General features: G+C 38.0%; 1 protein-coding gene across 9 annotated transcripts in view; it reads right to left on the bottom strand.

Annotated features, from left to right (window-relative positions):
- Aga (aspartylglucosaminidase) overlaps window positions 1–21960 on the bottom strand; it is a 92806-nt gene that overhangs the window by 69849 nt on the left and 997 nt on the right. For 5 of the 9 annotated variants that reach the window (XR_015736222.1, XM_085680311.2, XM_048455786.3 and 2 more), the window contains exons 2-8: window positions 20821–20974; window positions 20154–20266; window positions 19203–19315; window positions 17220–17331; window positions 16107–16182; window positions 14856–14987; window positions 14026–14159 (exon numbers count right to left, since the gene is read on the bottom strand). Coding sequence is in view for 8 of the 9 variants with exons in the window: in XM_085680311.2 (XP_085536437.2) it covers window positions 14026–14159; window positions 14856–14987; window positions 16107–16182; window positions 17220–17331; window positions 19203–19315; window positions 20154–20266; window positions 20821–20974 (834 nt within the window). In the remaining variant the exon portion in view is untranslated. Of the gene's footprint in view, window positions 1–12230; window positions 12473–13422; window positions 13649–14025; window positions 14160–14855; window positions 14988–16106; window positions 16183–17219; window positions 17332–19202; window positions 19316–20153; window positions 20267–20820; window positions 20975–21960 lie in introns of those variants that run through there. The other 4 variants (XM_048455787.3, XM_048455788.3, XM_048455783.3 and 1 more) reach the window with 4 other exon arrangements.

Consider the following 21960-nt stretch of genomic DNA (forward strand, 5'->3'; position numbering starts at 1 on the left):
GACACTGTTCTCTACTGATTATCTTTTTTTTTTAAAAAAAAATTGAATTTTATTGAGCTCTACATTTTTTCTGCTCCTCTCCCTATTTCTGCCCTCCCCTTAAGTCCTCTCCCAAGGTCCCCATGCTCCCAATTTTTGCAGGAGATCTTGTCTTTTTCTACTTCCCACATAGATTAGATCTATGTATGTCTCTCTTAGGGTCCTCATTGTTGTTTCGGTTCTCTGGGACTGTGATTCATGGGCTGGTTTTCTTTGCTTTCTGTTTAAAAACCACCTATGAGTGAGTACATGTGATAATTGTCTTTCTGGGTCTGGGTGATAATCCTTAACCAATTAAAGAAGGTCCATGAGGGATCTGGTTCGTAAAAGATTTACAGAAAAGTCACAGTCTAGTGAGTTCAAAATGGGAAATGTAGATACGTGAATAATGTTTGAATACAAACATTCAGTAAGAGAAAAGTGTATCATCTTAAAGCACAATGGGGCAGCCTTTTGAAAGATGTCTTCAGAGATGTCTCTCTCCTGTAAGAATGCTTTATGGTTATGTTACAATGTTTAGTAGGCAACTGAATCATTTGAGTCAATAATTGCCCCGTCACTCCAGGGAAACTCAAATCTTGTCTTCAAGCAACAGTATCATTTTGATAACTTAAAAAATAAGATGTGTGCCAGTGAGAAGGTTTAGTGCTTGCCTGAGGACCCTAGTTCCTTTCCTGGAACTCACACAGTGGAAGTAAAGAACCAGTTCCTACAAGTCGTCCCAGACTTCCACACACACTCTTGCATGCAGGGTCACACAGACACACAGAAACATATGTATGCACACACACACACATGCATGCATGCACACATGCAGTAAATAAATAAGTAAAGCCTGGATTAATTCCATATAGTGCGCTACTCAATAAGTATTAATTTAAAGAATCTAAAATTAATTTTGCTAAGATTTAGTATTTCATGCATTTTTTTCATCATAAAGGCACAGGCAGTAGGAAATGAGATCTGTAGCAGGGACCGAAAGCCATGGAATTATAGACTATTGATTGATCCCACAAGAAGGAGCAAGCAAGGAGTGGAAATAAAATCTATTCAGTCCTACTGTAGAGCAGACACTGTATGTGGTACTTTATTATTTATAAATATGTTAAATATTATAAAACATGCATTAATATCCTTAACATGACAGATATGAACACCAGGGAGGTGCAATTTTTTTTGCCAGTGATCCTCAGACAGCATGGTAGCAGAAAACATATTCCAGATTAGATTTGTCAAATTCAAGTGCTGTGTTCTTTCAATTTCACGCGGTGAGTTATCACGCAAATAACTTGGTATTACTTAGGTTAGAGCTGCTCAGGTTCCCATGGAGTTAGGAGTTATCTGGGAAACTTGGGGAAGTACAGATTTAGATTCATTATACTGGGGGAGGATCCTGCAATCCTGTGTCTTCAGTAGCTTTCCAGGTGACACTGGTGATTTGAGTTTGGGGAATAGGAATAGGTACTTCCTAGTTTGCCACTCTGTACTGAGTGCAGAGAAATGTAAGCTTGAGAGAAATATAAGATTCAAATGAAATGCCTATAACTTCATAATTTGGGAATCCCAAAGTTAGGGGCAGAGCTGAGATCTGATTGGGACCCATGTTAAAATGAGGTCTTAGAGGCAAATTCATATAAAACTGTACGTGTGTTTATTATGAAAACAGAGTTACAAGAACCCCAGGGGTTTGGGGCTGGAGAGATGGATAACTCAGAGGTTAAGAAAACTTATTGCTCTGTTAGAGGAATAGAGTTTGAATTCCAGCACCTACTTGGTGGAAATCACAAAAGCCTGTAACTTTACCTTTAAGGGATCCAACAGCTGCTTCCTGAAATCTGCAGGTACCCACATAACACACATGTGAACACACACACACACACATACACAAGTAAATAAAATAAATCTTAACAAAGAGAGAATTTCCTGGCTCTTCTTTTCAGTAAAATTGCCATCCCCCTCTTCTATTTGGAATTCTGGAGTCACCACTACTATGAACCCTGTGTTCTGACTTCCACTCAGTGTTGTCTCTATTGTAACTCAAGTACTAAATCTCAAAGTCGAATGCACAAATGAGTAAGGGTATGAAGCCATTACAACTCCTCCACAGCAGGGGTCACAAACTCAGGCACCCAGGGCCCAGCACAGAATGTAAAGGTATAAAGCAGGCTTGGCAGGGTGCTGACAAATGGAGCTTGGCTGTATCCCAAGAGGGCAGTTCATACACAACTCCCGAGAATGCTCACCATGTGAAATGTAGTTGTAATGGCCTCACTGATCTTTCAAGTTTTCAATGAAGTTATAAATTTTTTTTATTTTTATTCTTTTCACAAGATTATATTTTAGAGAAGTTTTTTTATGTTCACAACAGAATATACAAGGAGCTCCTATATACCTATCTTGCCCTGACCATAGCCTTGCTTATCACAATGGAACATTTGCTATAACACCACACAAAAAATGTTATGTTTGCTACTAAGTTAATTAGTTAATTAATACTAAGCTTATTGTCATTCAAAGTTCATAGATTTTATCAGCGTTTACTTGGTGAATTCCATTGGGGTTTGATAAATTAATATTGAATAATGGCCAGTACCTGTCAATGTAACAGCACTGAATAAAATAGTTTATTTACATAAAAATTCCTCATGTTCTGCTGATGGTCTGACCTCCTTTCATCAACTCTGAGAACACAGACACTTTAACTGTCTCCACTTTATTCACAGGATACCACACAATTGAAATTTTACTCTATGCAATCTTTTCATCTTTCTCTTTCTCTTAGTAATATCTATTTAAGATTGATGAATTCTCATGCTTGCAAGCTTTTTGTTTACTATTGATTGACTAACAGTACAGATGTTAAATAGCATAGTTTCTAAATTCACCTAGAAGAAAATACCTTAGCTCTTTCCAAGTTGGTAAGTTATGCATAAGATTTCCATGTAAATATATATGCCAAATTATGTGGGAAAAGAGCAAAGAAATGGTTGCCTGATCACATTGTAAAACCATGTTTAGTTTTATAAGGCCCATGCAAATTGTTTTTCATTTTGTATATGCCATTATGTATTCTCCCAAACAATGAAAGAGTTTCTTCTTGCTCTACATTCTCACTAGTATTTGACATTCTCAGTGTATAGCACCATATCATTGTGGTTTTAGTTCAAATTCCCTCCCTATTGTACAGTGTGAAGCATCTTTCTATTACTTGTTTCATGTACGACTCAGGCATTTACCTATTTCATAACACCATTGCTGTTTGTTCAGTTTTAAGAGGTTTTTGTGTATTGAAAAACAGTTCATTATAAGAAAAGTCTTTTGGAAGTCTTGTCTTCTAATCTGTCACTCATTCTCATTCTCTTGCTGGTATCTTTCATAGACAATTATTTCATGGATCTTGCTGTCGGTTTTATATGTAAAACTGATCTCTAAGCCCAAGTTTTTCTAGACTTTCTATATGTCCTATTCTTTATAGTTTTGAATTTTACATTTAACATGTGATCAATTTTAAATGACTTTTGTGATGTGTGGATGTTCTGGGTCTTGATTTTGTTTTCTGGATATCTATTTTGTTCTCTATTATTTGATAATAAGACTTTTTTATTGTATTATCTTTGCTCTTGGCTCAAAGATCAGTTGTTATGTAAAGTGGGTTTGTTTCCAGTCTTGTAAACAGTTTCAGTGACCCAACTGTTTGTTCTCACCAATGCTACAATATGCTTATTAATTGTGGCTTTAAATCTTAAAATTAGGTACGTCCATTTGGTTAGCTGATTTGGCCTTTTACTTCTCACTATAAATTGTAGTTAATATATATGAAGTAACTTACTGAAAATTTGAATAGTGTTGTATTAAATCTGCAGCATTAAATTCAGAAGAGATAGCCTGTTGACATAATTGGATCTATCTATGATCATAGACAAGCTCACCTGCAATGGGTATTCACTGTACATTTGTTTACAGCGTGTTTATTTTTATATGTGAATCCTTAGCATTTAAGCTATTTAAGTTGTTAAGAATTATAGGTTAATAATTATCTGTGCTTGTCATACTGACAGCCATGTTGGTTAGATTTTCTAGATATGTAGAAATATGTCGAATGGATAGGTAATCTTCAAACACTTCATAGACCTAGACAATATAGCATTTGAATGTTTCAATAACTTAGAATTCTGTTGATGTGAGACACAATTGCTCCTGGCAGCACCAATCCACTCAGGAGAGGATGATGGGCCTTGAAGACACTCCATATAAAATTTGTCCTCTTCTTGGCAAAATAATCTGTTGGGCAAAGAACTGCCCTTGCTTTGGCTGCTGACAGTAAGCATGTTGTCAATTCTGGATGAGCAAGACACAAGAAAAAGCAACTATTGAACCTTGCCAAGATAGGGTAGTACAGTTTTTCAAAATTTCCTATTTCAGATATTCTAGGCCTGTAGCCAAAAGTGGGTGCCCATCATTGCAGAGAAACATCTGGTGACTGTCCAGGCAGCCAGCTGTCTCTGTCACTTCTTGAATTGTTCAGAAGTTGCTTGCTTGCACTTGCTATTTACTCGGGTAATATTACTTTCCTTTTCAGGTCTTTGATGGTGTTGAAAATTTGGTAGTTACAGTTACCATTCATTCATATCTTTACTAAGAGGGTATCAGGTACTAAATTCAGACTTTTCAGGAATAGGACAGTTATTGGACTAATCTCTCTAATTTGACATTTACCTATGAACTTGAAATTTAGTATGAGTTTCTTAATTGTCATTGTTCTTGTTGGTTGTAGTTCCATCTTGTTTGTTATCACCTTTTTTTTTCTCTTGAACAATACTTGAGAATCGTTCTTATTGTATAGTTTTGTATTAGGTTTAGAACCTCCTTGTTTAGACAAAAAGAGGGATCTCTGCCCATGATCTTGGACTATCTGGCCCAATGGAGGTGATGCTTCTTGTCTGCCTAAATGGTCTCTTACAAGGAAGGGAGGTGGTCACTCTCTCTTGAATGGTGAAGACCGAGGTTGTGGCATGAAGCAGACTATGATTGGTCCCCAGCTTTCCAAGGACTCTGCAACTAGATCTATCATATCCTCTATTTGCAAGTGTATTTCCCCCTTTTATCTCTGAATAAATCCTTGATATCCCCTTAAACAGATGCTTGTGTATTTCTCTTAACACTAACCATTTATTTATGCCCACTTTTATATCCTCCATAAGAATTTTACAGTTTTCCTCAGACTGATTTTATATGTATTGCAATTAGGTTTTTAAACTAACTATATCATTGCTTTTAATGTCATTTTAATCAGTTGTGGTAAGTCGTTTTCACTGGCAACTTAATTGGATTGAGAAGTGGCTAAGAGATTGGGAAAGCACATATGTAGATGTGTCTGTGGTTGAAAGCATATCAGAGAGTTTCTGTATAAGTGTGACCATAGCTTTCAGGGATACATTTGTTCATTAACACACCATCAACATATCTTTGCGTTACAACTTCATGACACAAGCAGAACATATTTCCACATGTTCCTGCTTGCCAACTGAATCTTTTGAACATGTGCTACATCACCTTTATGTAAGCATGCCCCATCATCCATCATCCTTCCTTCTTGATTTGTGTCAAATTAAGCATGTGTTCAAATGTATTCCTTCACTGAGCATCTTCTGGAATATGTATGCCCATAAAATGTAATCCTATATGAGTCTGTTCAGTATTCTCAAATAAAATTGCCACACTTCTGTTCAAGAGAGCATTGCTTTGGAAATCACACTCACATTCCACAATCTGCTATCAATACTATTTCCTCACTCACTTGCTGTTTATTGGCTATGATTGCTTTGGCTTTGTAAACATCAAGATGAGAACACATTGTATTTCCTTATGAGAGGATTGACTAATTGGGCAAGACCTACCTTGAATGTGGGCAGTCTGATTCATAGGCTAGAGGCCTGGATGGAGCAAAAAAAAAAAAGAAATATAGAAAATTCTACTAGTGTAATGTTCTCTCCTGGACACTGTGATGTGAGCTAATCTGCTCCATCATACACTGTCTGCTATTGTGCACAGAAACTCTGAAATTTTGAGCCAAGCAGATTTGCCCTATATTACTTATTTCACATTGCGATGGTTCTTATTGCCAACTTGATTGGATTAGTAAATAATTGGGGGATTTAAAAACTAGTAAATAACTAGGATCCAAAGAAGACATTTGAGGATGGTTGTGAGGACATTTACAAAGACAACTGGATCATGAGACACTGACTTACTAAATGGAATAAGACCTTCATTGGTATAAGAATAGAAGGTAGAAAATAAAGCCTACTTCAAGAATGAGTCAATTTGTGTGTTTGGGAACTGGGTCTTCCCTGATCTAGTCCTGTAATTCCAGTGTAATTTTGGTCTGCCATAATATAACCCTCTCTGCATGCTGAACCTTCCAAGACAGAATGACCTCTGACACTGTGAACCACAATAAGTAATTTCTCTTCTTAAGTTGTTGTCTCAGGTGTTTTGGTCAGTGACACGAAAAGTAATTCATAGAGAAAACTGATACCAGTGAAGTGGGGTCACTGTTATAATTACACCTGTGCGTCAGGCCTTGAAGCTGGCTGCAGAAAGAATTTAGATGAGTGTGGAAAAACATGCCAGAGAAAGCCTAGAATACTACAGGTAGAGCTTGGTGTGTGACTCTTTCCAGAATGCAGAGAAGCCGAATGGTGAAAGATATGTGGATAACAAAGACTATGGTTATGAGGTTCCAGACAGAAACGAGGACTCTTGAGACTAGACCTACAGTCTGTTCACGCTGTCAAAGAATTTCTCTACAATTGTCCCTGCTCTGAGAGTTTGAGTGCAGCTGAACTGAAAAGTAAAGGACTAATTTTTCTGATTGAATATTGTGTGCCACTCTCTGAGGGAGATATAAATAAATGTTTACATGCCACAGATAGGAAACTGAAGGCGAAAATACGGACAGCGACATCGTCTAACTCGGTAAACCAATGAGTTCTGTTGGGGTTACTTACAGGTGTGTGGCAAAGGGTTGCTTGCAGTAGAAATGACTCAGTGTAGTGAAGAGAGTCAGTCCCAGTGTGTGATCATGGGGGATGTGAAGGCAAGGCCATAGTGGCAAAAAAATGAGTAAGACCTCTGAGGATTGCAGCCTAACTGTTCCCCTGTTGCTTCTCAAGGAGCCAGAGGACCTCATTATCTTTCCCACTGAGTTTCAGTCTGCTAAGCTCTGATCCGCCATTACTACTCTCCTCTTTCTCCCTCTCAGATTGGGAATTTCTGCCTGGGCTTCCATCAGTCAGTGATCTGTCAATCAATCAATTTTGTGTGCTGGAGGTTGTACCCATGTGTGTGGGACCTGTGTGGGACCCAGAGGACAACATATGGGTCTCAGTTCTCTCTACCATGAAGGTTCTAGAGGCTGAACTCAGGCCATTAGGCTTGGTAATAAGGGTCTTTGCCAGCTGAACACATCTGGCTGGCCCTGTCTAAATTTATAGGAGATTACAGTGTACATTGAGCCATAAATCTCAGAGGAACCTTTGAACCTGAAGTTTTGTTTTTAAAAGTCTCAGAAGTATGAGGAATCAAAAAGGATGCATTTCACATTAGGAGATGAAAAGAAACTCTTGGGGCCAGGTGGTAGATTGCTAAGGTTTAAAGATGCGTACTTGGATATCACGTTGGTAAAGTTTGCTCTACAGTGGTAAAAGGATTCACTACAGTAGAAGATTCTCTTGCCATTGAGCGGTATATACGGGCTGGCAGCTTGGATGGAATAAGAGGGGAACAACGCCTGGAGGGCATTCTTGAATGTACTGTGGTACCACAACACTCTGGTTCCAGGAGGTGTTCTGTTGACTCTTTCAGATTTGCTACAGGACTGGCGCACTTCATTTGGGAGCAAGACAGCTTTTTCCTCCTTCTGCCACATTTCTACACCATTTACTCTCCTTGTCCTTCTGTAAATTTTGCTCTATTAAGATGTTCAAAAGGAAAGGTAAAAGCAGACAATTGAAATACTTTAAATATTGGACTGCTAGACAATATATTACATGGCTGAGGAAGGCTTTCTGTGTTTCAGACAGGGCCTTCGTTGAAGAATGGGAAGGGATCTTGTGAGAGACACTTTCATAAGAGCGCTAACCCCATCCCTGAAGTTAATGCTCTCATGATTCAACAATTTCCCAGAGGCCCTATCTCCTTATTATCACCTTGAGCACCAGACTCGGTGAATGAATTTGGGATGTAGGGAGACCAACATCAGACTGTAGCAGTAGGTGCTTTATTTTTATTTCCTCAGTGTAGACAACTGAGACACAATCAAATCAAGCTAATTATCAAGTTCACATAGTTAATCACTGGCAGAGAACAAGGTCTGAATTCAAGTAATTAAGTTCATTTAAGGCAGTGTGCATGCCTCTGTGTGTGTCTAATATACTGCACTATCTTAAAATTGTCTCTCTAGAGGGAAGATGAACCCCAACTTAATGTCTGCCAATAGGTGTAATATATGCAGCACTGTCCTGTACTACACTGCTTCGGCCTCATGGAATGAAATTAAGTGAGCTTGCATTGTCTGACATTTATTTTACTACAACTCTGGTTATATTTTCCACCTTATTTACAATGAACAGAACAAGCCTTAATTGCAACGAACAGAACAAGAAAAGATGAAAAATGCCAGTTTTATTTAGAAATGGAAAGAAGTATTTTGACATTCATGGTGCTCAAGGGTTTTACACAAGTCAGAACGAAATGAGATCGATTATAAGCAATTAGAATAACTTTGTTTGCCTCCATTATTTCTAAGATTCTGATTTTCTTAAAAATATTATGTCACCATTCACATTATAGAAATAAGATTTTAATTAGAGAAAATAAGTGAGCAAACACATCTAATGCGCCACTCGGAAAGGTCACAAGTTTAAATCAAATGACCAATTCTTAATGCAGTATCCGTGCACTGGACCCATAAATAACTTCCCTCCCTTTAACTCAGAGGCAAATAGGTTGGACACAGCAGCTCCGACTTCCATTACAGCCACGCTGAATGTGGTCATTTTTTACCCTTTAAGTAGATGTGATTTCCTCAGTACTAAAATATAACTTTCTTTTTCTAAAACTGGCTGACCCTAGGTTATATAATAAAACAGAAATCACGGAACACTTATTCAGCACAATTTCTATTTTTGAGGACCTCATCAACTCATCTTTTAATTGTGTAAGAGAGTTGAAAACCTACTGCCTAATATGTGACAAGTTTAATAATCAAGAAAACAAACCAAAAGCATGGGATCTTAACTAAGAATTGATCAGAAAAATGACATAAATACATTAATTTATTTTCAGACTTGCTTTCCAATTAAGATATATGCCAGCAATAAATACATTCAAATGAACTTGAATTGTACTATTTTAATTGTACTAGAGTAGCTTTCTGGGTTCTTAGGACTAAATTCAATCACAGGACATCAGAACTCACGATATTTGAAAAAAATATTCAATAATTTAAAATTATGGGCTTTGAAGATATATTGCCTGGGTATGAAATATCAACTAAAATACACTGTACCTATGATTTACCCTTTAAAGTCAAAAGAAATCACTTGATTGTTGATATTGAAAATAGATGTCTTGATGTTTTTGTACATACAGTACAAATGTCTATTTTTAATTAAAGTCAATACAATATGTCAAGGTCTCCTAAGAATACTTTGAAAAAGGAGAAAATATGAACTTCATGAAATATTTAATATTTTGTGTGAAGCATTCTGTGTCACCTGTTAAAACTTGTATTAGTCACTGAATATTTTATTTAGTTAGCATTTAGATGATTCAGATGGGCTTCCTAAATAAGGGCTATTTTCATTATGTCCTGGCTCTACTCAACTCAAATAAGTTAGTCAAAATTAACAATCTCACCTGCAAACAAATCAGCCTGTCACACTGTCATCAAAACTGGAAGAAGAATGGAAGACATGTTCGAGACAGAGGGCTTGCTTGCTCACCCCACCTCATGGTTTTAGAGGATCAAATGAGATACAAACAGGGCCTGGGATGGAGTGCCTTTGGGAGCTAGCCTGGCTTTGATCCACCTATGGCACCGTCTTTCCCTGGCGTCCGAGTGTTTATTCCAGAAAGAGTCTACAGCGTGAGCGTCACACATGGTCTTGGGAAATCTCAGTTGTTTATTAGGGGCTGCAAACAAAGCCACCTGCCGTTTTCCTCACAGAGAAACAGAACAGTATTAGACACAAACAAATGTGCCCTGTCGCAGGAGGGAGATATCTCAGTCTTGTAAAATTTCTGCTCTAGAAACATCCTTGAAAACAGTTCCTGAATACACGGCAGTACCAGGCTGGTGTGAATTTTTTTTTTCCCCTACATCGTTAGGAATCACTGAATACAGGTGTATGGGCTTTTTTAAAATAAAAATATGAGAGATTCTTTAGGAAAACATCATCTGGAACTACCCCAACACTTTAAAAACACTTTTAGAATGAAAATTTTATCACCATCTTTCTGGTTATCTTTGTCAAAGCAGGAAAAAAATTTCACTTTGAGGTTTTTGAATAATCTTATTATTTTAGAAGTGTTCACAAAACTCCATACCTGATTGGTGTATTTTATGTATTAGCCAGGATAGTCTATACTGAATCATAATTTATGTCCACTGGGTACCGTCAGGGATGTCTGTTCATTATAGTTTTCAAGGACACAAGTAGTTGGAAGCAGCAATCACTATGTTGCCATGCTTGACAAAATACAATAAAATCTGGGAAGGTCTCACACTCCAAATTCACTCAAAATGCATTTCCAGAACCACTTAGTCGCTTGTAGCAGATCAGAGGAAGCAAGAGCAAAATTACCACACGCAGGGATGCGGAGCTGGCAATGGTTAGTGGAAAGGATTCGAGGGGACTAACTTATACCGTGGCTAGCAGAAATAAGAATCAACATATAAGAAGTCATTAGTAAAATAGTCATAGAGAACTATCCCAATATGAGTCAATGCAAACATGTGAAGAGTGGGAAATTATCAACATTTTTAGAACAGACTGAGGTTAATAGTTTTCTCGTTGCCTGTTGTGTTAGACATATATGCTTGAGTAGCGTTCATATGAATCCTTCGGGGAAATAATCTAGGTATTTCCTCTTTCTGACATCAAACACTTCCTTTGTAAAGGACCGTTACTAAACTGGACTAAAACTTTTTAGTATTTCATGTAGTTTAAGCATTCTTATTAAACTGGGTTCAAATTTAAGTACTCCAAACTCTGTGCTGGTAGTGGACATTTTGAAAGTGGCTTCCCAAGTAATTGTGATAGGTAGGATTGCCTGAGAATAAATATCATGGGTTATTTTCAACCGGTAACAAATAGTAATTATCTACTTGTGTATATTAAAAAAGAAAACAGTAGGAACAGTACTGACAACAATATAATACATTCACCTTATTAATGACTACAGATTAACGCAATGACAATTTTGGAGGAAATAATTTTAGAAATCAGACATATGGTGTCTCTGTACTTGTCAGCCATGGATAGTTGATAAAGCAATTTGGAAAACAATGCCAAGCTAGACAACATACCTATTGACATTTTCTAACTGTAACCCCTACCTTGGCACAAGAGATTAGGAAAATTATAAAAAAGAATTCCTTTAGTGATTTTCAAAAGAAGTGATCCATACTGAATATTAGTTGTCCAAAGATCAGAGATTTCTATGGATTAGTAACTTTTCCCTACTGGGTGCTCTATCAAAGAGAAATCCAAAAAGAACCAAGTAACACGTATCAGCTTTTCATAATGTATAGAATAAAAAACCATATATTTTAATAGCATTGTTCCTGCTTGAAGCTAATACAGAGCATATTACAAAATGGTCATGCGTAAGGGACATATCCGTATAAGTTCAGAAATTCAATTGGTCAAATCCTGTGAGGTAGTGTTACTATGGCCCCGGGGCCACGCATGCCTGTGTACTCTGAGTACTCAAATACAGATACTGTATTTACTATAGCATTGTGAAAATAAGTGCTGACTATACACCTTTCTTGCCACATCGATTAGAAATTCAAATATCTCTTAAAGTTTCAAAAATACATCATACAAGTATGCATATTCATTCTCAAGTGGGAAACAGACCTTAAATAAAAATAAATAAATAAAAATGTAGGTACAGAAACGTCACTGCAGCATAATTTATTTTTGCGCTTAACTTACACAAGAACTTGAAATAAATGAAGACCACTACATGATGTCGGTGAGCAACTTTCCCAGCCCTACTTTCTTTCCTCTTTGAACGTGCATGCTAACGGACAAGAGGGATTAGATGCAGTCTACTTTTTCTTCACTTGGCTGATTTCGTAGAGAATTATAAACCATGAAATGAAATTGAGTAAATGTTGGAAGTTTGTTGCAAGCAGCACCTTGAGTCAAAAAAAAGGAGACAGAGGGTAACTGGAGGCATGTACTCGGAACCAATAAAGAGAGCATTTGCCTAGACATTGGCTGTTGCATGCCTATGTCCATATACTATATGTACATATATAATCTACAGGCTGCCATTCATAGTGGTAGTAAATGGTCACAGAAGAGGAGGAGGATAAGGCCGCAATAAAGCCTTTGAAAAGCTTACTTTATTTTATGTGTATAAGTATTTGCCTGGATGTATGTGCCTGGTGCCAAGGAGGTCAGAAGAAGACAAAACACCCTGAAACTGGAGTACAGATGGCTGTGAGCCACCTTGTGGGTACTGGGACCCGAACACCGGACCTGTGTCAGAACAAATGTTCTGAACTTCTGAGTCGTTTCTCCATCCCTTAACTCCCCCCCCCCCCGCCCCCGAACATCGGACAAGCAGCTGGTTCCCTTCCCCAATACACTTGCCGTCGCTCTAGTATTTCATGCTTCCAAACCTTTCTTAGGAGAAATTACCAAAGCTTTTATTTTCCTAGCAACTAGAACATCCTCTTACCTATAAGCCCTTTCTAAATGCCTGCTTCCCTTCCTCCCCGCTCTTTCACTCTCAAAGAAGACAAGACGAGTTGTTTGCCAATATGCTTTCTCTCTAAATTTAGTTTCTATTTGCACACCTGAGGGGGAGAGGTCCTTCTGCCATGACTTTATTAGGAAAGAGTCAAGTTTTAATTCATATAGTAAGATAATTAGTGTCTTCCCACCCTGCTAAATGCAAATTTGGGCCTTCTGTGGCTTATCTGTTAAGAGGGAATCATTAAACTGCCTTATTTCATACATAAAGCAGCCCCCATAACTTTCTTTGACTCTTCTATCTCAGAACTTAAAAAAGAATGCGGAATTCTTCAAACGAGCTCTTCAAATACAAAAGTGTGGGAAGGAAAAGATCAAAGAACAGCAATGAGCAGTCTAACCTAATAAGCTCTATTGATCGGGAAGCTGTGCATCTTCTCCATCTGAAAGCACAGTGATGAGAACCAGCGTGGTTGACCTTAAACGCTTCGCAGCTGTGATTGGCTCATACGGAAAGCAAACAGAACAGGAGGCATGCCAAGCACTGCCACGGGACCTCTGCTGGCCTGTCTGGTAAACGGTTTTGTTCGGCAGAGCCAAGAGGATCGAAATGACTGAAATGTTTTAATGAATGAGAAAGAAGTAAGGGAGATTAACTTGTCCCCACCATCTCTAAGCAGTAAAAGCATCGGACTAAATTAGCCTGTCAACATGTGCTCCGGCCAAAACTACGCTTTTAGGATATGTGCAGAAGACAAGAGCTGACAGCCCAAACGTAGCCCATGACAACCAGCAGTCAAACTATATAAGGTTTTAAGCACATATTCTAACACTTAAAGGTATTGACAGCTCTTCATTGACGTTCACTCAGAACTTTACTTACTCCCTTTTCAGATAGAACACGGCATATTTCGTGCTCAGACATTTAGAAGTGTATTTCTTTCATAATCACTAGTAAATTGAGACAAACAAAAACACAGATCTAACTTACCGTAACCTCCTGTCACATTGGCGCATATCACAGCCCCAAAGAATTTCGGGTAATACTTCTGAATTCTTGAAATCACTTTCTGGCAAGCTATGGATGGGTCGTCTCCTCTTCTCATATATTCTACAGCTTGGTAGCTAATTTAAATAGAAGTGACAGCTTAATATAGGAGAACAGAATAAACACTAACTTTGCATTAGGCGAAGCTGACATCAGAAAATCTGAACTGACCATACTGTCACATTTCGCAGAATACCTATGAATGAACACGAGTCAGTAATTCCTGTCATAACCTTAACATCAGGGCATACAAGCCCTGACACAATGTCATCTCCTCAACTCATCCACCTTTAACTTCAGACGAGGACAACTACTTTTGACTTTGGCTGAATAACTGTCATTTTAGTAATAACAGAAGTCACAAATAGAGGTTACATTCGCATGGGTAAAGAAGCTACAGTCTCGGGAGAAAATACCGCACGTGTTCAGAACATCTAGCCGTAGTTATTAATGGAGCATAGTGGCCACACTTTCTACTTTCCTCAGTCTCTTCACTATGGTCTTGCATCAGTTTATTAAAGAGATCATAAGCATTCTCCTCTACGAAGCACAGTGAGGCACTTTTCATTCCCAAGATAATGGTGACTCAAGGGAACGATTACAAATGAACTGGCAACAACAACAACAACCCAAAATACCTTACACACAGTTTCACGAAAGTCTCTCATGCACATGAATTCGGAAAACACGCTACAAAAATCGACTATGTCCTGACACGACCTCTCTTCATCTCTTCTGAGCACCTCTAAATGGACAAAGGGAAGAAGTCACACCTAGGCAGGAAGCGTAGTAGTATGTCGCCATCTCCCGTGGCTGCGGCTGCCCCGGCCAAGTCATCAGCATAGGCCCCAGCTCCAGGTATTGGTGAGTCTCCTACACGACTTGGTGTGTAGAGAACAGAACAACTTAGAACAGGAAAGCAAGTGTTATCATGTTATGAACTGTTTTAAAATTAGGGGCTGTTTTCACAGCACCACTGGTTACTGCTTTAAGTACATTCCTCACTAGCTTGCATTTCTGCTTGTTTGTCAACTATAGTTTTCAAACAGAAATGTTAATTATATGACTTTCTTTCCAGATAGATGTGCAGTGTAACAAAACTGAATTATAGAAAAAGATTAAAATATTGTTTTTTCTATAGTAAAAAAGGGTTTTGGAGAGATGTTGGCTGGCAGAAAAAGAAATTTTAATTAAAATGGGAGGAATAAATTCTAGAGAAGTGCTACATTTAATAATAATACATTTTATATGTAACCACTAAGAGTATGTATTTTAAGAAGCATGTGAGATAATACATAAGTTAAATAGCTTGGTTCAATTATTTCACATATTTACATATATGAAAATAGCACATTTTACTCCAAAACTACATACTTTTACTTATCAATTAAAATTTTAAGCAAAAACCTGTCATCAGTTTGTTGTATCGAATCACACAGCTTTATAGTGACTGTTCTATTATTACACCTTCCTTAATGTCTGCAGTACTTGAATAGTTCTGAATTATTTCCTTACACTGCTTCCTATGTAAGGTGTCACACTTTTATCAGTTTCCCCTTTTAATAAACCTACTTAATGCCTTTGTTCTACTTAAAAACAAAACAACAACCCTACACACACACACACATACACACACACATACACACACACACACACACACTCTTCTGTTCCAGCCAGCAGAAGCCCTCAACCTGAAGTGTACTACTTGTATATACACTGGTTGCATTGGCCATGTGTTGCATGTGCTCCTTCAGTCTTCTGTGTTCAGGTCCCAGACTCCACTACCACTTGACAGACATCACTAACTACTCAGGTTCCAGACTAACCGGACACTCCTGAACTCTGAAGCCCTGGCTGTGATGCTTGCGTTGGCCAGTCCCACATGGCAACATGCTTCTTTCACACTCGTCTGTTAGATAAGGGTTTCAGTTTTGTATTCGGTACCCTATAGAAGCCCTCCCATACAGAGCTTTACATTTGATACATAGCTGAGATGAGAAGTCTGCTCTTGGGGAAACACTAACCCAGGTATTTTGAATTTTAAACCATTTGTAGATGTGCCCGCAGCGGTATGTCCCGTCTTATGGATTACAACCATGCCTAGAGGTTAAAAAAAAAAAAAAGTAAGTACCCCAATGCTTCCCTTAAATATAGCCAAATAATGGATCAGCTGATGACTGCTGCAGTTTGAGGGACTGTTTCCCCTGTAATACATATCTTCACAAAGTGATGGAATTAGGAGGGGTCTATGGCGGGTGGGATGATAATTAGGGTAATCCTCCAATGAGTGATTAATACAAGAGACCCGAGAAAACTGATATGCCACCTATGAACCAGAAAATGGGACCTCAACAGACAGGGAACCTACTAGTGCCTACATCCTGAAATTTTCCATATCTACACTGTTGAAAATAAATTTCTGTTGTTTATAGTCCATCAAGTCTATGGTATTGTGCTTTTACATACCTATTGTATTAAGAAAATAAAGTATGTTCTCTCATTAATTACAGGTAGGATAAAAGGAAAAATTAAGAATATTGAAAACTGTATCAGTGATATTATACTATGTTAATGACTTGGTGTCATAGTGACATTGGCCAAAAAAAGCCAAGAAAAACAAAATAAAACAAAAAAACCCCAAACTTATACTCTTAGTCTTCAAATCTACCAGGTACTTCAGTACCTTTTCAAAGACAATTCTCCCCGCAAATCATTCATTTTGATTAAGAGAACTTCTCAATAATATAGCTTAGCAAAATTATTACAAGTCATTTTATATAATAGCAAATTATATAAAATAATCAAAGCATGAAATATTGACAATTTGATAATCTACAATTTAATAGTCAATGGATATTTGGTGTTTTGTGTAAGTAATTACAAAACTTTATATAGATGCTAAGGTAAAATTATATTTATATATTACAAACATGAATTTGTATGTGTTTAAGCTCACTATATATGTATATATGTGCATTTATATATAGTGAAAGAAAGATATACATAAGAAGGGGATAGTCACTTGGCATTTAAAATAATGAAAGCTAGCTAACTTCTGGTACATTAATAAAAATGAGTATGAGCTACAGAATATCATAACTAAAATAATTCATAAAATTGTATAAAAAGTGAATTACCAATAGTATCATGTCCATGGATATCCACTTCTTCATAGGCAGGATTGTCCTTCTCCGAGACATCAGGTGGTTTGTAGGGTCCACAGTATTTTGAAGGATCTGGTATAACTTTCTGTAAACAGGATTCAAGTGTTTTGATTAAAGGGGTGTTTTAAGAATTGGCAAATAACTGTGTAAAACTCCTAATCACTCATAGGCAACCAAAAAGACATCAGTAAATAAGAGCTCAAAAGTTCACTGAATCTTACATGAAAACTGAGGATTCTCAAAATTGCATACTATCAATGAGATAGATACAAGGCAAAGACCAAGCTAATGGATGCCCTCTTTATATACATACAATCCTTAGAATAATGGCAGACATCAGGTTTTTCTTTTAATTACATATTAACCACAACGGAATAAGTACCTAGCCTAACCTTTAGCTGTCACAATATGGTTCCCAGATGACAAATTCTGAGATTTCAAGAAAAATCTGCTTTAACAGAATGTTTACTTTCAATCTAAGTTCATAAGGTATCTAACTACAGACATATGGCATTGTAAGCTGTAACCTTCACACGTGAGAACTGCCCATTCAAGTTATAATAAAACAAAACAACGCTGCCCAAAATGTCATGTTGTAAGCATTTTATGAGTTTGTGTTTGGCACCACGCATCTTTGGCTCTCTTTAGCTTCCTGGAGCCTGCAAGCCATAGACTGACCCTTCTGGCTGCAGTCACTATATAAATGACAGTCTAAGACTCCTTTAAATATTAAATGTACAGGAATACACCAATACATTTAGGTTATCTGAACAGATTGGTATTAAGCTAAGAACTTAATACAGGTTGAGTACCCTATTTGAAAGGTTTAAGACTAAAAGTGTTTTGGATTTTTTTTTTTAGATTTTGAAATTTTTATATGTTCATGAGATATCTCATGAATAGGCAGATGTCTAAGCATAAAATTCACCTGTAATTTATGCCTATCTATATGATTAGTCTGAAGATTACAAATCTTGACTTTTAGTTGCACTTGTGATTTGATGGCAATTCATTGAATGAAGCAGCATGGCCTTTGGAACTTACACTATGACATTTGCTGGTGCTGAAAGCGTTTTGCACTTCAGATTTTTAGTTTAGGGATGCTCATTTTGCTCACACCTACAACATATGGTTACCATGTTTTATGAAGAATTAATTAATTAATTAATTAATTTATTTATTTTGTGCTAAATCCTGAAAACCTTGGTAATTAGGGTCTAAGGAAGAAACAGATTAGAGACTAAGAAATTCCAGAAAAGGAATCTGTGTGGCAAAATCTTCTGTGGAATAATCTTTGCACCCTGTAAACGTGTATTACTCCCATTGGTTAATTCAAAACAAAACAAAACAAAACAAAACAAAAAAACTAGCTTTTAGTTGGGCAGGAGGAATTGGGCGGGAGGAAGGGCAGAGTCACAGGAGATGCCAGCAGAGTTAGAGAAAGCACAATGGGTAGAATATGAGGTGGAAAGCCATGAGCCATGTGGCAGAGGGTAGATAAGATATATGGGTTAACTAAAAATGTAAGAGTTAGCTAGTAACAAGCCTGAGCTATCGGCTGTGCATTTACAATTAATAATAAGTCTTTGTGTGGTTATTTGGGAGTGTTGCCAGCATAGGAAAACTTGACCTACAAAAATCAAACTGACTTATGCTAAAATTCCTAGTAAAGAAAATTGGTCCCACGAATGACAAACCAGGGACCTATCTGTTTAAGTCTTCTAGTCAAAATATGGGCTATGTACTGCATATATTTCCCAAGGATAATGTCTAAGAAATACTTTAGGCTTTGGATCTTGTTTCATGAAAATGCAAGTGAAGCAATGTTGATGGTGTCTGTTCCATTCTTCACACACAGTAAACCTCACAAATTCCTGCCAGAGAGCAGGAGCCGTCAACCCCGGGGACCACTCAGCATTTCCAATTTGCTTTTTCCTGTTGAATTCACATACATACTCTCCAATAATTTGGCTGGCAATTCCGAGCAAGCCAGTCTGAATGAAGAGCTTTTGAGGCACTGGTAGATAAATCCTCATTGGTAAAACCCATACTTTCCGCAAACCTGGTGGCTAGAGATGAAAGGGAAAAAGTATAAGCCCATGCATTTCTAAGCAAAAGCATGCACTACAGGCATTCTGGGTCAGCTATCTCTCACCTGGGGTACGGAAAGACATCTGAGGAGGGTGGAACACGAGCTTTTAAAGGAGGTTTTGGACGTAAGTAGTTTTAAGGGAGTCATTTCTGGATTTCAGTTTCCCTGTATCTTTTCTATCACTGATCTGTTGAAGACTTTTGGGCCGCGTGCACATTTCCGTTGCTGCCTTACTTCCACCATCTCCCAGCCCTACTCTGCAGCTCACCCCTCTCATCTATAAAGTTCTATTGCTCTAACTAGAGGAAAAAGAACCAAACAGACAAATGAATTCCGTAGACCAAAACACATCCTTCTCAGAGAGTCTGCAATCCTATTTCAAGCCTATTAAGGTTGCTTCATAAATATATTTATCATTAATATATTTTTTATTATAGTCTACTTTATGACCTTCTGCAATGGACCTTGGAAAGGACTCAAGGGGCAGTGTAACAGGAGTCGTCTTTGGGGCACTGCTGTCTGTCATAAGCAGTTCTTCCCTGGGTCTCAGACCTGTAGGAAGACAACTAACTGAGAGTGACCCTGTTTCAAGAGAAATCCCTCATTGACAGATAATAACGTACTGTTTAAAATGCAGTCTTAAAGATAAAGCAGGATTTAGAAGGAACCTATCCAGCTAACCAGACATGAAATAAAACCGTTGTAATTTTAACTTGGATCTCCTTTGATCTCTACTTCACAGTGAGTTCTACTTTTTTTTTTAACAGAGTATAGACAAAAAGACTAGAACACAATTTCAGTAGGTTTAAAAATACCTGACTCCCCTACTAAAAGCGTGTGTGTTGTATGCTCCAGGACTTTCCGTGCCACTCCAATTGCATTTTTAATTCTTCGGAGGCCTCCTACTGCTCCCACATCCATAGCCGCGCTGGAAGGCAACGACACGGGAAGATTTACGGAAGGCATTTTCTGTTGGTACTTGAACAGAAAAATTGCATTTCTCTAAGCAGCAATATGTTGAAGGCTAAACTCCATCTTACCACAGAAGTGAAAACAACCCGTAAAGTTCATGGATTCCCACAGACAAAATTAAAGAACAGCAAGTCAATTTACTGAATATCTCAACAGCTTATTTTAAACGCGGCTTTTAAAAGGGGCCTTCAGGCTTCAGGTTACTGAAGCCACAGCAGGTACAGACGGCAGGTAAACCACTGGGTCAGAGGCACAGCTTTGTATTCTGGGCTTCTCATCAGTAGAAGCGACTTAACCACTTCCTTTGCCGTGACGATCTAATATCAGGAGGACCTTTAGACTTTGCTTTCTTATTCTTGTTAACTCTTTGTGTTTAGAAAAGACAAGCACCCTCAACGTGGCGTGGCCACACTAATGCAACCTCGCACCTCGTTCTCAGAAGACCGCAATCCTGAATATAAGCCAACCTGTCAGGAAAGCACAGATACACGCCCTGCAGAGCGTTCTTACCCATCCATGATCATGGCATCCAGGGTGGTCTCCCCAAGTTCATCGGGACTTCCTCCATAGCCTACTGTACCGTCGCACTGCTCCCTCTCACACACGGCACAGCCATTCTCAACTGCATCCAGGGCAGAACCTCCAGACGCTAATGTCCGCCATGCTGTGAAATTCCAATAGGGCTTATTTATAGGCACATATTTTTCAACGTGAAAGACAACAGGCCAAGAACATTTTGGAAGGCCTATTTAAGCTTTTTTTTTTCCTTTAACATTTATACCATGAAGCCGAGATCTTAAATTATTTTTATCAAATCGTACAAAAGTGCTGCAAGGAACTAAAAATGATACAGACAAAATTATATCACTAGTTACTATTAAAAAGTCAAAGACCTCTGCTCTTAGCAGAAAGTGAATATCTCACAACCTTATCAGTGTTTCTTCTCTGTAACAAATTCATCATCTTAAACTGGGCGGTGGTGGGGCACGCCTTTAATTCCAGGACTCGGGAGGCACAGGCAGGAAGGCAGATCTCTGTGAGTTCAAGGCCAGCCTGGTCTACAAGAGCTAGAAACCCTGTCTCGAAAATAAATAAATAAAAAAACCCCAAACAAACAAACAAACAAAAAAACCCGTCATCTTTAAGAGGGATAACTGAAATTCTTTGGAGACAGTAGAACTGAACAGCATTTTCAACTACAGCCTTAACATTTCTTGATTACTTTGCTTTGTGAGATTGGGTCTTGCTATTAGATGAAGCCCAACTGAAAATCCACGCATAGCCAATGCATGTCTAGAAGTCTGAATTTCCTGCCACAGCTTCCGAGAAGCTGGGGTGACAGCTGTGTGTCACACATTAGATTTTTAAACTATGCATAACTAACTTGATAGCACTTGTGACAGCAAGTCTCAACAAAATATCACAACAGCAAATGACGTCATGTGGGCGAATAAATCTCATCTTCATGCAGCTTCTGAGATATTTTAATTATAATTCTCATTTTCAAGAGAAATGGATAGATGTGATTCAAGGCCACACAGTGTGTTTCAGAGGTTGCCCAGTTTTGAAAGCAGACACTTTCTCTAAGGTGGCCACATTTTTACGGTGTTCTGTGGACATTCACGTAGAGTGGGTATGTCTTGAAAGGGG

Source organism: Myodes glareolus, chromosome 23, assembly GCF_982192425.1.
Source record: "Myodes glareolus chromosome 23, mMyoGla1.1, whole genome shotgun sequence".
Taxonomy (NCBI): domain Eukaryota; kingdom Metazoa; phylum Chordata; class Mammalia; order Rodentia; family Cricetidae; genus Myodes; species Myodes glareolus.